Source organism: Anabrus simplex, chromosome 8 (genome assembly GCF_040414725.1).
Source record: "Anabrus simplex isolate iqAnaSimp1 chromosome 8, ASM4041472v1, whole genome shotgun sequence".
NCBI classification, from domain to species: Eukaryota; Metazoa; Arthropoda; class Insecta; order Orthoptera; family Tettigoniidae; genus Anabrus; species Anabrus simplex.
In genome coordinates, this window is record NC_090272.1 from 31,126,260 (window position 1) to 31,144,121 (window position 17,862).

The window sequence follows — 17,862 nt, forward strand, 5'->3', positions numbered from 1 at the left end:
CAAGCCTCTGTGAATTTACTAAACGTCGCCACAATCCTCGATTTGCAACTAGTGTTGTGGCCTCATTTAGTTCTATACCTCTTATCTTTAAATCGTTAGAAAATGAGTCTAACCATCGTCGTCTTGGTCTACCTCTACTTATCTTACCCTCCATAACAGAGTCCATTATTCTCCTAGGTAACCTATCCTCCTCCATTCGCCTCACATGACCCCACCACCGAAGCCGGTTTATGCGTACAGCTTCATCCATCGAGTTCATTCCTAGATTAGTCTTTTCATCCTCATTCCGAGTACCCTCCTGCCATTGTTCCCACCTGTTTGTACCCGCAATCATTCTTGCTACTTTCATGTCTGTTACTTCTAACTTATGAATAAGATATGCTGAGTCCACCCAGCTTTCACTTCCGTAAAGCAAAGTTGGTCTGAAAACAGACCGATGTAAAGATAGTTTCGTCTGGGAGCTGACCTCCTTCTTACAGAATACTGTTGATCGCAACTGCGAGCTCACTGCATTAGCTTTACGACACCTTGATTCAATCTCACTATATTACCATCCTGGGAGAACACACAACCTAAATACTTGAAATTATCGACCTGTTCTAGCTTTGTATCACCAGTCTAACATTCAGTTCTGTTGAATTTCTTACCTACTGACATCAATTTAGTCTTCGAGAGGCTAATTTTCATACCATACTCATTGCACCTATTTTCAAGTTCCAAGATATTAGACTGCAGGCTTTCGGAACAATCTGCCATTAAGACCAAGTCGTCAGCATAGGCCAGACTGCTTACTACACTTCCCCCTAACTGAATCCCTCCCTGCCATTTTATACCCTCAGCAGATGATCCATGTAAACTACGAATAGCAAAGGTGAAATATTACAGCCATGTCTAACCGCTGTAAGTATCCTGAACCAAGAACTCATTCTACCATCAATTTTCACTGAAGCCCAATTGTCAACATTAGTGCCTTTGATTGATTTTAATAATCTACCTTTAACTCCATAGTCCCCCAATAGCGAACATCTTTTCCCTCGGTACCCTGTCATATGCTTTCTCTAGATCTACGAAACATAAACACAACTGCCTATTCCTCTCGTAGCATTTTTCAATTACCTGGCGCATACTGAAAATCTGATGCTGACAGCCTCTCTGTGGTCTGAAACCACACTGGTTTTCATCCAACTTCCTTTCAACGACTGATCGCACCCTCCCTTCCAAGATGCCAGTGAATACTTTGCCTGGTATACTAATCAATGAGATACCTCGATAGTTGTTGCAATCCTTCCTGTTCCCTTGCTTATAGATAGGTGCAATTACTGCTTTTGTCCAATCTGAAGGTACCTTACCAACACTCCATGCTAATTTTACTACTCTATGAAGCCATTTCATCCCTGCTTTCCCACTGTACTTCACCATTTCAGGTCTATTTTAATCTATTCCTGCTGCTTTAGGGCAATGGAGTTTATTTACCATCCTTTCCACTTCCTCAAGCGTACTTTCACCAACATCATTTTCCTCCTCCCCATGAGCTTGGCTGTTCGCAACACCACCAGGATGATTTCCTTTTACATTGAGAAGATGTTCAAAATAATCCCTCCACTTCTCCAGTTATTCCCTTGGATCTATTATGAGTTCACCTGAATTACTCAAAACACTGTTCATTTCCTTTTACCCTCCCTTCCTAAGATTATTACTGTCCTGAAAGGTTTCCCTCCTGCTTGACCTAGCCTTTCCAGGTTATCACCAAAATCTTCCCATGACTTCTTTTTGGATTCAACAACTATTTGTTTCGCTCTGTTTGTTTCATCTACGTACAAATCCCTGTCTGCTTCGGCCCTTGTTTGGAGCCATATCTGATAAGCCTTCTTTTTAAGTTTACAAGCTGCTCTCACTTCATCATTCCACCAGTATGTTCGCGTTTTCCCATCTTTACACGCAGTTGTTCTTAGGCATTCCCTTGCTGTTTCTACTACAGCATCCCTGTGCGCCACCCATTCACTTTCTATATCCTGAACCTGCTTACTGTCCACTGTTCGAAATTTGTCATTAATCATATCCATGTACTTCTAATTTCCTCGTCCTGGAGATTTTCTACTCTTATTCGTTTGCAGAAAGATTTCACTTTCTCTACCCTAGGCCTAGAGATACTTCGTTCACTACAGATCAGATAGAGGTCCGTATCATCGAAAAATCCGCGAAAAACTCGTACATTCATAGCAGATTTCCTGAATTCGAAGTCGGTTAAGATATAGTCTATTATGGATCTTGTACGCTTAGCCTCCCATGTGTAGCGGTGAATATCCTTTTGCTTGAATAATGTATTCGTAACTGCTAAACCCATACTAGCACAGATGTCCAGCAAACGCTTCCTATTCCTATTAGCTTCCATATCTTCCCCACATTTACCAATCACCCTTTCGTATCCTTCAGTTCTATTCCCAACGCTCGTATTGAAATCGCCCATTAGCACTCTTCTATCCTTGCTGTTGACCCTGACCACGATGTCACTCAATATTTCATAAAACTTGTCAATTTCATCCTCATCTGCACCCTCACATGGTGAATACACGGACACAATACTTGTCCTTATTCCTCCAACTGACAAATCTACCCACATCATTCGCTCATTTACGTGCCTAACAGAAACTACGTTGCGTGCAATGGTATTCCTTATAAAGAGCCCTACCCCAGACTCTGCCCTTCCCTTTCTAACACCCGTCAAGTACACTTATTAATCTCCTATCTCTTCCTCGTTATCTCCCCTTACCCGAATATCACTTACTCCTAGCACATCGAGATGCATCCTCTTTTCTGACTCAGCCAGTTCTACTTTCTTTCTTCCATAAGCCCCATTAATATTGATAGCTCCCTATCGAATTCCATTTCGTTTGCCAAGTTGTTTCCAAGGAGTCCCTCGCCTGTCAAATGGGAGTGGGACTCCGTTACTCCCATAGGTCCGAGGCTTGCTTCAAATGTTCTGAGGTCGGCAAATTCATGAAGCAGGATGCTACCCTACTTGCACATAGTCCAAGTGAGGATCTCTCCTCTAACAGGTTATGGACCACCGGTGAATTGTATAGTCCTAGCCGCCTGAGCACAAGGAGGGCCATGACTCAGAGTATGTCCGAGATGCCCACTCCCATTCCAATACAACTGGTATCCCGACTCTCAGGACCACTTAATAGGGCACTCAGCCGTTGCCCATGGTTCACGAACTAGGACGTGACTTCGGTAACCCACACAATGTCAAATTAATTTTGGTCTTTTGTATCCCTATTTTCCTGATAAAAGTAGGTTTGGAATGAATCATCCTATGCATAATTTTTGAGAGTGATTGTACAGCAAGAGGAATCATACAGTTATTATTATTATTATTATTATTATTATTATTATTATTATCGAGATTATGATTTTCTTAATGTTTTCATTGTTCTCCACATTCCGTCCATATACATACGTATTACGACATGAAATAATTGTGCAGATGCACTATTACAAATGTAAATTTTATCTTTGAAAAAAATGAGTTTTTTGTTATAAAATTTCAGGCCGTTCATTTTCATCGTCGTAGATATGAAACTGTCTCGCAGCAAACGTGTTTCGATACCGTTCATAAGTGACCGTGGGGATGACTAAAATTCCTATCGTATCATTGTCTAGTTAGTGATGAAATGCGTGCTGTCGATTCTACCGTATTATTGGGAGATCGGAAGAATGCACATGCCCGCTGAGCACGGGGTGAAGGGGATTTCACCAGCAGAGCCAGTGACGCAATGGTTACCATAACAACTCCGCTACTATCCAGGTGACTTTATATTATCTTCTACTGGCAGCTCTTCGCTCTTGTCAGTTGTAATCCAGCAAACTGCAAAGTGTGAGTCAATGTTTTCCTTTAGCAGATAAGAGCTATGTCTGGGCAGAACAGGAAGTTCGTGCTTGCAGGCCACATTCCTCATTTTTGCATTCTTCTTATCTCTACACAGTACTTGAAGCGTAACTCCTCTGACGTCACAGCCGTGCCGTGCGTGGCCTCGCGTGCCGTAGGCTTGTAATATTAGAAGATGTTTGGCGTGATAAGTCCGCAGTTCGCTAGTACTATTGGAGTTGTAAGGTGTTTTGTTAGGTTTTATCTGGATGGTCAGTTAATCCACAGCGCAGAGAATATTATTGGTCCAGTGTCATTTGCACGAAAAGAAGAAACTTCGAAAATTCCGTAGACAGTTTCCCGGTTGTACAATACCATCAAAACGTTACGTGCAACAACTTGTTCACAAGTGGTGTAGTACTGGTTCCGTAACTAATAAGAAAGAACCGCCAAGGAGAACAATTATGACACAGGAGAGGTTAGAAGAAACACAGCAAGCCAGCAAGTAAGTCCACGTAAGTCGCTTCGGAGAGTAGCTCAGGAGACCTTCGTTAGCACGCAGTGCAAAATAATTACGATCTTACCGGACTCATTCAGATTTCATTGCAAGAATAAGATTTTGTAATTAGCTGATGAATAGTGCCCGGCCCCACGGTCTAGTTGTAGGATGTCTGCCTCTAACCTGGAGGCCCCGTATTCGTTCCCGACCAGTTTAGGGACTTTTGCCTGGTCCTATAGGTAGGTTCGAGGTCCACTCAGGCTACGCGACCCCTTCAGTCCCGAATTGTCTTCCGGCGTCGAAAAAAAAGTATTTTTGCTGTCTAGCAGACCCCTTGGGATTATTTTAAGCCATATTAGAACAAAAATCGTTTTTGTTGCCATTGCTTCACAAATATTTTCTTGTCCAATATATTGGACACTGGGTCTGGGGGGTTGTAAGACCATGAAATCTTAAATGACTAAAATGCAGGTTTAAAAATACTTTTTTATTGCAGAATATGACTACGTATCGTTAATATCAATGATATGTATAAATAAATCGCAAAATAATTAAGACTGACTTTTTACTTCAAAAGAGATACTCCCGAAAAACAAAATAATTTGGATTGGCTTCACATTTTTGCATTTCTTCCTAGAAATCAAATGATCATAAATATGTCTTTCGATAAAATGTGTATTGCGATGTTACATAGCAACCGTGCAGGCTGTGATGTGACGTATGGATGGATGACCATGACATAGAGATCTACGGACCGTGCAGCTCCCTTTATACAGATCCATGACTTATTTCCTACAGCTCTGTGTAGGCAAATCAGTGCTTTTATTTTACTGGCATTGGTACTTTTGAAATTTGTTTTACCAGACTACAGGGCATAAATATTTGTGTATTTTGCAAAATTTTCGAAATCATCTGTGATGTACTTGATGAAGAATACAATAAGATACTCTTGAAAACCTTGAACATCACTGAAATCATGTTAAAACGAATAAAAGAAGAGAAAGAACGACGCCTATATTAATTTTCAGCGTTTTGGGTTTCTTTGTAGTTTTTCAGCGAGATAATCCTACAGGTGGCCATTGTTAGTTACAGTTGTCTCACCAGTCCCTAACTGTGTACGTAAACCAACAGCTTCTTCCCCACCTTCTAGCATTAGTTGATCTGTCACAACACGTTCACATCCAATATCATCTGCCAGTCCTGTGAATCCCATTTGGGAGTCTTCCTTGACTGAAATATTTCTACATCCTATCCTGACGCCTTGGCCAACAGCAGCTGGAATATCTTCAAAATTATCCTTTTCATCTGAAATATCAGTATCAAACGTATCTCCGTCTTCGAGCATGTCCAGGATTCCCTTGGCATGAGTTTCATTCAGAACACTGATTTTTTCCTGCATCCTAGAAGTAAAACAAAATATTACATAATTTCTAAAAATAACCTCACATTTTAATGTTCGAAATGGCGTCCCCCTGCGTCAATGGCATAATCGCACGAAGTTCTGTCGTACCACTGCCTTCGTGATGTACAGGTCGCACTGTAGGAAACTAGCCAAGTCAGTCGTCAGCTTATTGTTTAGGGCGCTATAAATGAATGTTATGAATTGTTCTTGCGAATGTAATACATAATAATTGTGACTGTTCAAATCAGACCTTTATGTAGCCTATAAGTTCACTGACTGAACAATGTCATGGGATAGCCGAGCACTGATGCGCAGGTGTGTTGTCTGCGCACCACACGCCCCCTGTGCCAGCGGCAGTTGTATAGGAGACCTTGTGAGCAGTGGCTGTGCATGTGACAGGTGTAACATGGAACGTCGTCGTGAGCTGACACCGTTCGAACGGGGTATGGTGGTCGTGCCTGACGGATGGGAAGTGCGATTTCGGAAGTGGTGCGGGAATTCGGCTTCACACGATCAACCGTGTCCAGGGTGTATCGTGAATGGTTGAATGCGGGTGTCACCGTCCACAACAGACGAACGACCGGCCGTCCAGCCACCCTCGATGACCGTGACCGGCGACATCTGAGACGGATTGTCAATAGTGACAGACAGGCAACCGTGTAACAAATCACGGCTCAATTCAACACAGGCCGTGCTAGACACGTCTCCCAGTGGACAATCCGTAGGAACATGGGTTCTATGGGGTATGGGAGCCGGCGACGCACACGGGTGCCACTGTTAACCCAACGTCATCGGGCACAACGACGCGCATTTGTTGCCAGTCACCAGGGATTGACACTGGAACAATGGCGTAACGTGATATGGTCGGACGAATCACGATTTCAACTGCACCATGCCGATGGGAGGCACCGTGTATGGCGCAGACTACATGAAGCGATGGATCCCGCCTGCCTCGAAGGTGTGGTCCAGGGCGCTGGTGTGTCTGTTATGGTCTGGGGTGCATTTTCCTGGTATGGAATGGGCCCCCTAGTTGTTCTGGAAGAGACTTTGAATGGTACGCGGTATGTTGAGCTGCTCGGAGACCACCTCCACCCCTTCCAGCGCCCAGACGGTTCTGCGGTGTTTCAAGATGATAACGCGCCACCACATCGCTCCCACGTCGCCCGGGAATTGTTCCAGGAACATGCAGCGGAGGTCCAACGACTGCCATGGCCACCCAGGAGCCCCGATATGAACCCTATTGAGCATATCTGGGATGTCCTGGAACGCAGGTTCCGTGCCGTGGATCCTGCACCAACGAACAGACCAGCATTGGCGGCCGCTGCGTCCAGAGGACTGCAAGGGACTTGTCGACTTACTTTCACGGCGTCTCACTGCAGTTCGCAGGGCCAGAGGAGGCCCCACGCGCTATTAGGTGACTATCCCATGACATTTGCTAAGTCAGTGTATATTGCATGCTCGTTCTCTAAATTTATGTCATGAACAGCTCTTACTGGGATTATGACACCTTATAGTTTAGATTAGGTATGTTATTTTCATGTGGTCTGTAGTGTAAATTCAAGGAACGTAATGCTTCTCGTGGAATTTATTCATTGAATCGTTACCATATAGCTCTTTTTGTGTAAACATAATGTCAATAAATAAAATAAATTGCCACAATGACAAAAAGTTGCGCACATCACGACGAATATCCATCTATACAAGAGACTATACACCAATATTCTCATTTCTTTCGAATGAGGGTGGGAGAAACTTATGAAAGTAGAAGGTCCTAACCGAAAATTTAACTATTACGAGGAATGCAGGAGTATGTTTCACTCATTTTCCCGAGCTGAGGGTGAGTATACTGCTTTTGACCTTTTCCTTGTTGTGTAGATGAATGGCAGTGCATTTTATTGTTGATAAAGCACAATCCTAAAACTTAACATAGAAGATGATCAGTAACCAAGTGAGGCATTTGTGTTATTCCTTGGGCTAGGTAATATCGAGGACGTGCAATAAAAGCGGAATCAAGTTCAAAATGTAGAACTAAATGCAATTTATAAAACTAAACTTCCTATTAAATGATGTTGGCATTGTTATATATACACCTGATCAATTTAAATTTAACTATTACTAGTAAACAATATTTAGATATTATAAGCAATGCAAATGCTTTGAAGGATAGCGCCAGAAATTCCAAGAAAATAAACCCACGAATTACGATCTTCTAGAGGTATGGTGGTACAGCCTCCTTCTTTTTCTTCTTCTCTTCCTATTTATTTTTATTTGCGTACACTCGTTGTCTCCATACATTTATTTAATGTACAATAATTATGATTGGTTGGGTGGATGGACGAGTAATACAATCGTCATGAGTACTGGTTTTTTTGAGAGTTCTGCGGCCACCTTCACCACCCGGCCCCTGGGAAAGGCCTCCAACACCCGGAATGTGCTGACTAAGAGTGCGTGCTTCACCTCGTGTAACCTCACTAGAGCGGTTGGCTAAGAGCACGCTCTTAACCTTACATAACCTTACGCTGGCTACGTGTCCAGGGTTAACCTTACAGACCTTGGGTTCGACCCTAGGCTTAAGGGCCGGAAAGGTACATCCTTGAGTTAGAATGTGTTATTTGTAGACTGTTTTCTGCTTTTCAATGTTTTTAAAGTACGTTGTCGGTAGTGAAAACGAATACAGATGTAGTTTGCTTTGATTTTTATTTACTGATGCACGTATGTTAATAGTGCGCAGATTGCTTGACTGACAAGGTATCTCTCCATCTGAGTGAGATCTGGTAAAACGACTTCAGTAGGAATGTTTTATTCAGCCATATCAAAATTAGATGTCCAGTGGTATACAGTACTTAGCACCAGTTTGGGGGTGTCACCGTTTGCTCATTTAAGCACCGCGTAGAGAGGAGTGGACGGCGGAAAGCAGGTAGAGGTGGGGCGGCCGGCCATTCCATGAGTCTCGCTGTCCTTCTCTCTTGCACACACACTACTTACCCAACTCATTTTCACGCCTTTCGTGGCCCTACTTTGGCCGGTACCTTCATTTTTCGAAGTATCGAGCACCTTCCATTTTTTCCCCTCTCATAATATTAATAGAGGGTGGATGCCCAGTTTTACTTCCTCGTAAAACAATAATCACCACCACTTCTCCCAATACTGGAAGTCGTTAAGCAAATAACTCAATTATTTCTTCTGTGGGTTCTTATTGTTTTTCCAATAGGTTTTCATTCTTTCCGAGAAGGCTTGTTTACGTTCTACCGACCACTTTGGCCTTTACTGTTTTTGTTGTGGTTGCTCTGATGTAACTTTACTTTGTGTCTAAATATGTCTCTTTCTAGGACGTCTGTTGAACTTATGTTTGCGGTTTTGAGATCCTTTCAGAGTTCGTTAAGCCAGGGTGTTGAGTTCTTAAGCGAGGTTACATAATCTGTTAACTTTTTTGTCAATCGATTTTTTGGTAATCTAGTCAGATGGCTGAAGAATTTCATTCGTCTTTTCCTAATGTCAGTTTCGATGTTTGAGAACTTTTCTGTTGTTTCGATTGATTGTAACCTTATTGGGTGTATCCTGCTCCTAAGATTTTCCTAATGATATTCCTCTCTCCTTTTTTGATTTCGTCAAGTTCTTGCTTTCTGTTCAGTGCTAATGTTTTACTTGCGTAAAGGAACTGTTGCTTTTATGACTGTGTTGGAATGCCGAATTTTTGTATGTCTTGACATGGATTTTTTGTTGTCGATGTTTTGGACCAACCCTAATGCTCTTTTAATTTTTTGGAGACGAGTTTGTTGTGAGATCTTTTCAAGGCCTGTCGGTTCGATCAATTTTCCGAGGTATTTAAAGTAAGGGACTCTGTCAGTTGTACCATATTTCGTTCTCAGCCTTTTGATATATGTCTTTGAACAAAAGAATGATATCTGTGGTCCCACCTTTTCTGCACTTTAAGTATCTCGAGCTGTTTAACGGCAGTTTCCTCATCCTCTGTTACTGTCGCCAGATCATCTGCAAAAGCGAGGTATGGTATGTAGTGGTTATCTTTGGGAAAGGTTAGTCGGATTGGCTTCCAAAACTCACATTTCTTGAGTTCTTTCTCCTATTCTTCCATAACCTTGTCTAGGACGACGTTGAACAGAATAGGAGAGAGTCCATCACCTTGTCTCACGCCTGTTTGAATGTCGAAGGGTTCTGAGATTTCCGCCATAAATTTCACTTTATATTTCGTGCCAGTCAGTGTTGGTTTTATAAGTTCTCGAGTTTTGGAATCTAGTCCCCTCTCTTCTAGAATTTGTAACAGTGAGGGCCTGTCGATTGAATCGTAAGCCTTTTTGAAATATACAAATGTGCATGTGAGGGGTTTTTGTCTGAGAGCTCGCATTTTGAGTATGGTTTTGAGGTTAAAAACTTTTTCGGGGCATGACCTGTTTGGTCTGAATCCTGCTTGATATTCAGCTAATTTGGGTTCTAATTGCTTTTATGGTATTTGCAAGAGACATGCTGATAAAATTGTGTAGGTGACAGATGCAAGAGAGATTTTTCTATAATTATTTACATCTGATTTGTCACCTTTTTTATGTAGTGGGTGGATTAGAGCAATCTTCCAATCATCCGGGAGCTTTTCAGTTTTCCAAATGTTTTCAATTATTTGTGTAATTTCTTTGAGTGAATTTGGGCCTACACTTTTCAAAAGTTCAGCTGCAATTCCGTCCTCCTCTGATGCTCTGTTGTTTTCAAGTTTCTTGATGTGTGAAGAAATTTCTTCTTGTGTTGGTGGTGACGAATTTTCTAGTGTGATTTCTGGCAGTATTTTCGGAATCTCTCAGTAGGTTATGGACAATTTAAAAGATGTGAAAATTATTATTATTATTATTAGTTGTAGTAGTAGTATTAGTATTATTATTATTTTGTTTCGGCCAGTACTCTCGCATCCTTCTTTGGTGAGCTTCCTTCCGCTCTTCAGTCCACGTCATGCCTGTTTTCAATTTATTATTATTATTATTATTATTATTATTATTATTATTATTATTATTATTATTATTATTTTTATTATTATTATTATTATTGAACCTCCAGGCCTTCCAGCTGTATATTGATATTGATCATAAAATCAGTCATCCCTCCTTGTTGTGGAGGATTAACGATGCCGTTTTATTTTCTCTCTGTATGAATTATCTTCGTATCTCCTTTGACCCCATCTATCTTTTCTTTTTGAATCATGTGAAGGATAATAATAAAGAAAACGTGTGTGTTTACATCCATGATACAGTTAGTGCCAAAAAACGCGGGCGAATTACGAAGATACACCAACACGAAACTACAAGTTTGGAAACTTTCACTAGTTTGACTTCAGAATTGGCGAAGAAAGGAAAAGAAACTGTCATCATTTGTATTAAACGAGCTCCACATCACGATCACATACGCTGCCACGAGACTCTGATAACGCTGATAAGTACGGTATCCAAATTACCTATTTGAATTACTTCGAAATATTATACGGAAGTTATTCATTGAATGTTTCCAGTTTTGGGTTGATTTGAGGTTGTATAGCTAATGCTAGATTCTGTGTATGTGGCCAGTACATGTATGGAAAGTAGTGATGGGCAGACTATACCCGTGTTCGAGCGGGATCGAGCTGACCCGATACGCGCCGAAGTTCAAAGCAACCTCGAGCAGTCGCGCGACCGAAGGCGGAATCCGACTCGGGCTACAGCACGAACATGCAGATAAACAAACAGCATATGACGTAAAGTACCACTCATGTAGGTGCGTGTATGATATTGATAAAGAACGAGCGTGTTGTCATATATTATTACTAGGGCTCGGATGTCTAAGACCTAATAATAGCCCAAATAAGCAAGCAAGTATGACCTCAAAAGTGACGAAATATGACCTCAAAAGTGGAGAAATATGACGTAAAAATTACAAAATATGACCCGAAAATAATAAACCTAAATATGGACATTTTTTTATAAATTATAAATCGAAAGGGCAGTTCTTTCGATACATATCTGTTAACTAAATTCTTTATTCTTACTTTCATATTAATTTTCTGAATACATAGCTATAAAGTACCGGTACTAGGTTCGATAAGATAATCAGATCACACATCATTTAAAAAGTCAAAACATGTTTGCACCCTGTAGGGGTGGTTTAAAATACGAGAAAACTAGAAATCAGTCTATTTTTAAAAAATATTTTGGAACGTTCAAGCCCAGATTTCATTTAACATTATTAAATGCGTTAAAGTTTAAATTGAGCACCACGAAACGAATTAAGTAGATGTCTTTCAATACATTAAGGTAAGGCGGCAGGGCCTACAATGCAAACTGACATATTTTTTTCATTCTTCTCCGCGGATGGGATTGAAGTGTATGACAATATTCATTTTCAAATCATCAGGTGCGAAAGAACTCCGATTAACACTTAACACATTCTTGTAAGAAGAGAAGCTCGTTTCTACGTCACAAGGTTATTGGTTCGTATTTAAATCATGTAAAAAGTGCAGTGAAGTCTATGGACTTCATTCTGTACAAACGGTATTCCACTTTTATTAACTGCAGATGTGATACCGAGAAGCAGTTTTGTGAACACTAGTTCGCATTCGATAAGTTGATTTTGCACAGCTACGACTGTCGTCAGACCGCCGAAATATGACAGAAATATGACGTTTCTACGAAAATAGCTCAAAATATGAACTTACGACAAAAATAGCCAAAATATGCATTTACATATGACAAATGAAAATCGTTTAATTGTGACGATAATTACCTGATTTGCACTAAAATAAAATCGGCAAGAAAATAGAGACAAAGAAAAATAGGACTTTTCCTAAACATCCGAACCCTAATTATTACATTCAGTCATTTGCTGGCCATACACGGAAAGGAATTGTAACACGTTCCGACAGGCTAGAATAGCTCGTTAGTGAGCGAGATCAGTATGAGGCGTTATCTGCTATAGGCGAGACCTGTTGGTCAGCACCTCAACGGAAGGGCCTCGCCTCACAGAGCAAGCCTCTTGTAAGGAAAGCATGGAGTGGACAAAGGTACTGCCAGAGAAATTTATTGAAATGTACAAAGAGCGGCCGTGTCTCTGGCATTTAAAACATGAGGCGTCGCAGTGTCTCGATCAAGCGTGTTTCAGGTGATATGCTTTGTCGCATTACAGTAGTCTCCTTCTTCAGCTTAGAAGCTACAATATCTACAATAAATACGCTATCAACCAGACTGCTCACCAGTAATAGCTACGCAAAACAAGTCATTATGTATATGCATTACAAATCAATCGTTTAGCGTAATAACGAGGATAATCCATACATGCTTACCTAACAGCATATCATAATCACTGTGGTCCATTCGCAAATAATTATTGTAATCGTCCGGTTCATTTTTTTCTCAGGTGTTATATCAGACTAATGTGACTAAAGCTATCTCGCTCTCTTATCCATGATTTCATCCACTACGATCGATTTTTCTTTTTGCATGATTTAACATAATCTGTCTGCTTCGATGTCCACAGTTGTAAGTACAGCAGACCCGACCGGCAAGGATTTCAGACTAGTTTGAAAGGCCAGCGAATGAGGTTTGGCCTGCCGAGAACTCAGGGATCATTCCATTAACGGGAGGGTCTGGACTGTTCACAGATCATGTTGCACAGCACGACAGGCTTGGTATCTCAGTTGATAAAGTCGACAAACTTGACCATATCGGTCCTTAATTCAATTTATAATAAATTATTCAAATATTAATAATTTATAAATTTAATAATTTATAATAAATTATTCAAATATTAATAATATATTGACAGGGCGGACCAAACAATCACCCGTTGTACATTATTGTTTGTCACAGTTGATGGTGAGCAGCAGGTCGGGTCTCTGAAGGTCACCAAATACAGTAGGGACAATACGCGACACTCTGCGAGATATCGAGGGACAGCTATTAGAGCTCTCTCTAGTGGATTGACCTGAGAACTACTGATTCTGTCATAAGAGCACGTGTATTTGTGTAAAGGTTTTGGTGTTATTCATGCGTTTTCAGTGAGTTGACATAGTTAAATAGTAGCGTGTGACATTCCTTGATATCTCCTCTCAACATGAGGGGAAAGGTATGGGCTGTGTTTGGCTGCAGTAACTATGAAGTAGAGAAGAATGCGCGGTCTTTCTTCCGTTTCCCTCGTGACAAGAAAATGTAAGTAATATTGTGTTTGCATATATATTCTTCCAGTGACAAAGAGATTTTTATAGTACTTCACAATCTTCTGACCTGCTCGACCCATATTTTAACTGGCTTAAAATATAATACGCATATTTTATTGTATAGTGCAGCAGTTAACCTTCAATACCGATGTGTTGTTGTAGGTGTGATCTGTGGGTTTGATTTAATTAAGGAAAATACATATGCATATGAGTGTGGCTGGTTGTGTTCCAAGTTACCCCATTTCGAATGCCGTAATGCGTTGTCAAGCACTAAAGAAATATGAGTGATTTATGAAATGTACATATTTTGTTGAAACAATATGGTGATGCAAATTTGCTTTACCCTAATGTAATGGCATTATGGCAAGTATTGCTTATAGAGAAAGTTTGAATGTTTTTGAGGCTAAATTTATAGATTTTCTTTCTGTTAGTAGGCTTCAAGTTAAAAGGAAAATTCATAAATTCATTGAATCATGTGTGTAAGGAATGTGCCGATATTTTTGTTGACAAGTGTTTTTTTTTTTTTTTGCTAGGGGCTTTACGTCGCGCCGACACAGATAGGTCTTATGGCGACGATGAACAAGTGTTTTAATATGATGATACAATGCTTTTAAATGAGAAAAAAAGAAAAATCTAGCCGTGAACGTTCAGGCAGGAGTTCTAAAACTAAAAACGTAATGCATAAATGAAAGATCAAGCCCTTTCATAGCAGTCCATTTCACATCTTGATTATATGTCTAATTTCAGTCTTTAAATAATAACCTGTTAAATAATTCTTCATTCATTTATCCAGAATTGCTTTAGCAACTTCGAAATTAATATCTCAATAATACTTTCTTTCTAGACGTAATTTATCTATCCATTTCCGTATATACATTTCCATTGATATCTGAATTTAGCGCGAATTTTCAGGTCAAGCCACTAGGAGCGCCACTTGCGACTTGTCTCCCATTTTAACAAGGCTAAATCCGGAAGTGTCGCGTATTGTCTCTACTGTATTTGAAGTCACGCCTGGCAGGCGGCCTGTCGGATCTGACGCGAAAGGCGAGGCCTGCCAAAAAATGTTTTCGTGTATGGCCAGATTGGTGTATATCTTGTGGAGAATAAAGACTGCTAAAAAAAATCAAAAGGCTTAGATTATTATATGCTATGAAAAGGACAAACAATATATCGGTAATATTCCTGGCGTACTAACGGAAGTATTTCCTCCCAAGGAAGTACTGTACTTATGTATCTTGTAACAGCCATACGTTTGACGCAACATTATGAGTACGATAATATTATTCTTACCTTGTCATGCTTGGGCAGCTACGACAGCTATGTAACACGGCAGGCGAGGTGCTCCTTCTGTCCTCAGTGTTGTGGGGTTTGAATCCCCTCCTTGGAAAATAATTCTACTCGTTGCTCGCATAGAAGAATTTGAGTAAGAAATAATTAATATTTCATCAATGTTAACTATCTGATTGCGTGAAATATATCAACATCAACAGTATCTCTTCCGTGACTCAGGTCAATCGGTCCAGTAGTTTTCAAGCCTATCCGGAACGAACAAAATAGACACCATCTCGTTTCTAGTAATAGCATGACGAATAGGAATGTATAGTGTGACGACTCACGGCCGACTTGATGCGTCGTTCTAGCTAGCTCCGAACGCAGCGAGGGATCCAGTCGGCCGTGAACGACTTGTGCTGGTTGATATGCTCCTTCACTACGCGGCGCTGGTGTAGGTATATGGGGATCAGCACTGTCTGAACATGTGCTTCTAAATGGGAATTGATGTGATTTAATTCGGAATTTAAATTTAAATAAATGATTTGAATCCGTGTATTAATTAATGTCATGCTTCAAGACTGTTTATTGTGTTTACTGACTGATGACTGTGTTCATGTGCTATATATGTGTTTGATGCAAATTAAGATAAAGTGTTTAATGTTTTGAAAGTAATCTGTGAAATATACGCAGGAAGTATTTTAAAGTTAATAATGACATAAGGACATTATTCAGAAATTGATTCGTCAGTAACTTAATATCTCAAACGTTTGTGCTAATTTGCGTGAAGTGTCCTTTCAGTACATTTGAACATTTATTGAGGATGAACATTACAGGCTTTTCGCTCAAATACCTGTTCCCATTACAAAACAAAAATAAACTAAGTCTACTTTGTGGTCACTCACATGGGCGAGAAACCGGGCCAGATATAAGCGCCACCTCTATAACTACCTTAACTCTAAAATCCTAACTACCGGGCGAGTTGGCCGTGCGGTTAGGAGCGCGCAGCTGTGAGCTCGCATCCGAGAGATAGTGGGTTCGAATCCCACTGTCGGCTGCCCTGAAGATCGTTTTCCGTGGTTTCCCATTTTCGCACCAGGCAAATGCTGGGACTGTACCCCAGTAGCGTGCATTGTGGGTATGCAGGCTAAGCCGGGCTTACCCGTTGGACTTGAAGCAAAGTAAGCAGTAATGCAACTGTAAGTGCAACAAATAATTTTATCTTGTCAGTTGGCAATACTATTTTTTTAACTGAGAGCATTTGCTGCAGTATGGTTTTCTACAGTATGCAGCAAGGTTATTCTGCAGTACGAATTTCTGCATTAGCGAGGGTACGCGACGCACCTACCGCTTGGCTCGCCCAGCGTTGAGTTTAAAGTGACGCATGCGTAGCAACCGTGCCAGTAAGTGAGCTTGGTAAGCCGACACCTCAACGCTGCCCGGCTTGATCGCATGGTGTAGCAGTGTGAAGCCAAGGTAACTAGAATATAAGGTAGGCTACTCCTGCGCTTGAAGCTTCCATTGGCTGGAGCAATCTGACGTCACGCGGTATGAACGATAGCGAGTAAGGAACACAGTCGCAGTACAGCAAGCCTGTGAATTCTCGTGCCTGTGAAACATCTTCTCAATCTTTCATCAAATAATAGTCTGGTTTAGTCCGATTCGATAAGTAACGGCACTTCCAATAGATTTAAAAACGTAAAAATGCGTTAAATTTCGTCACATGCTGAGCAGGTAGAACATCAACTATCAAATACATGACATATAATACGATAAGAAATAAAATATTGCCATGCAACTCAAAATAATTAATTTATTTCCTGATGAAGTAAATATTTAGATTAAATGGCATAGGAAAATATGCATCATATCGACATCATTATGGAATTATATTAAATTATTAAAACGTACGTGTCAGGAGACTTAATTACTTGATGAACTAGCCCAAAGCTTAGCCTTCTTATTGGCATATTTTCTCTGTGCTAGCTCCTTACTCTTTGCATTAAAATGCCATATCCTAATAAATGTCCTGGTCCTTACGTAGAGACAAATTATTTTGTCATGGAATACTGGAAATTTTGACTTAATAATAAAGTAAGTTTTCACTTTTTTGCATCTGGATACAGTCTTACCGTGAAACACACCAAATGAAATTTCGAACTGTGTTGTAAACAGGATCAGGTTTACCAGAACACAACTTGTTTATTTGCTTCACATAGAAATTTACAAGGATAAACATAAAATTGTCTTGAAGCAAAGTAGATAATTAAGCTTGAAAGAGTTTCTGTCACTGTACACTATATACACTTGAAATGTATTTACACTAGCTTCTATCTTGAAAAGATAGTTCGTAGGAATGTTCAGTTCGTGATAGTCGAAAACTATCAGTTTCACTTGCATAGATTAGTGAAGAGAGTTCCTTCTAACTGGCAGTGTTTTAAGTTTATGAGCTTGCACTGAAGGAAAGCTAAGTACACAATTAGAGAATCTAATGTGTATGTGTCGGAGCCTGAGGGAGATAGGGGATGTGTAGAGTACAGCATCGGGGCTCGACTTGGATGAAGGAACGGGAACTTGGAACAGTGACCTGAGGTGAAACCTCATACTACCAGAATTCCGTCCACCTGGTCGAGACACATTTT

At 40.5% G+C, this 17,862-nt stretch overlaps 1 protein-coding gene across 4 annotated transcripts in view; it reads left to right on the forward strand.

Moving 5' to 3' along the window:
- The window catches only part of LOC136879262 (proton-coupled zinc antiporter SLC30A2), a 280,390-nt gene that overhangs the window by 166,122 nt on the left and 96,406 nt on the right, over positions 1 to 17,862 (forward strand). The window contains exon 1 of one of the 4 annotated variants that reach the window (XM_067153080.2): positions 4,208 to 4,373. The exons of the other annotated variants lie outside the window; for them this stretch is intronic. Within the exon in view, the coding sequence (XP_067009181.1) occupies positions 4,333 to 4,373 (41 nt within the window). The 5' untranslated portion in view covers positions 4,208 to 4,332. Of the gene's footprint in view, positions 1 to 4,207; positions 4,374 to 17,862 lie in introns of those variants that run through there. 4 annotated transcript variants of the gene reach the window in all.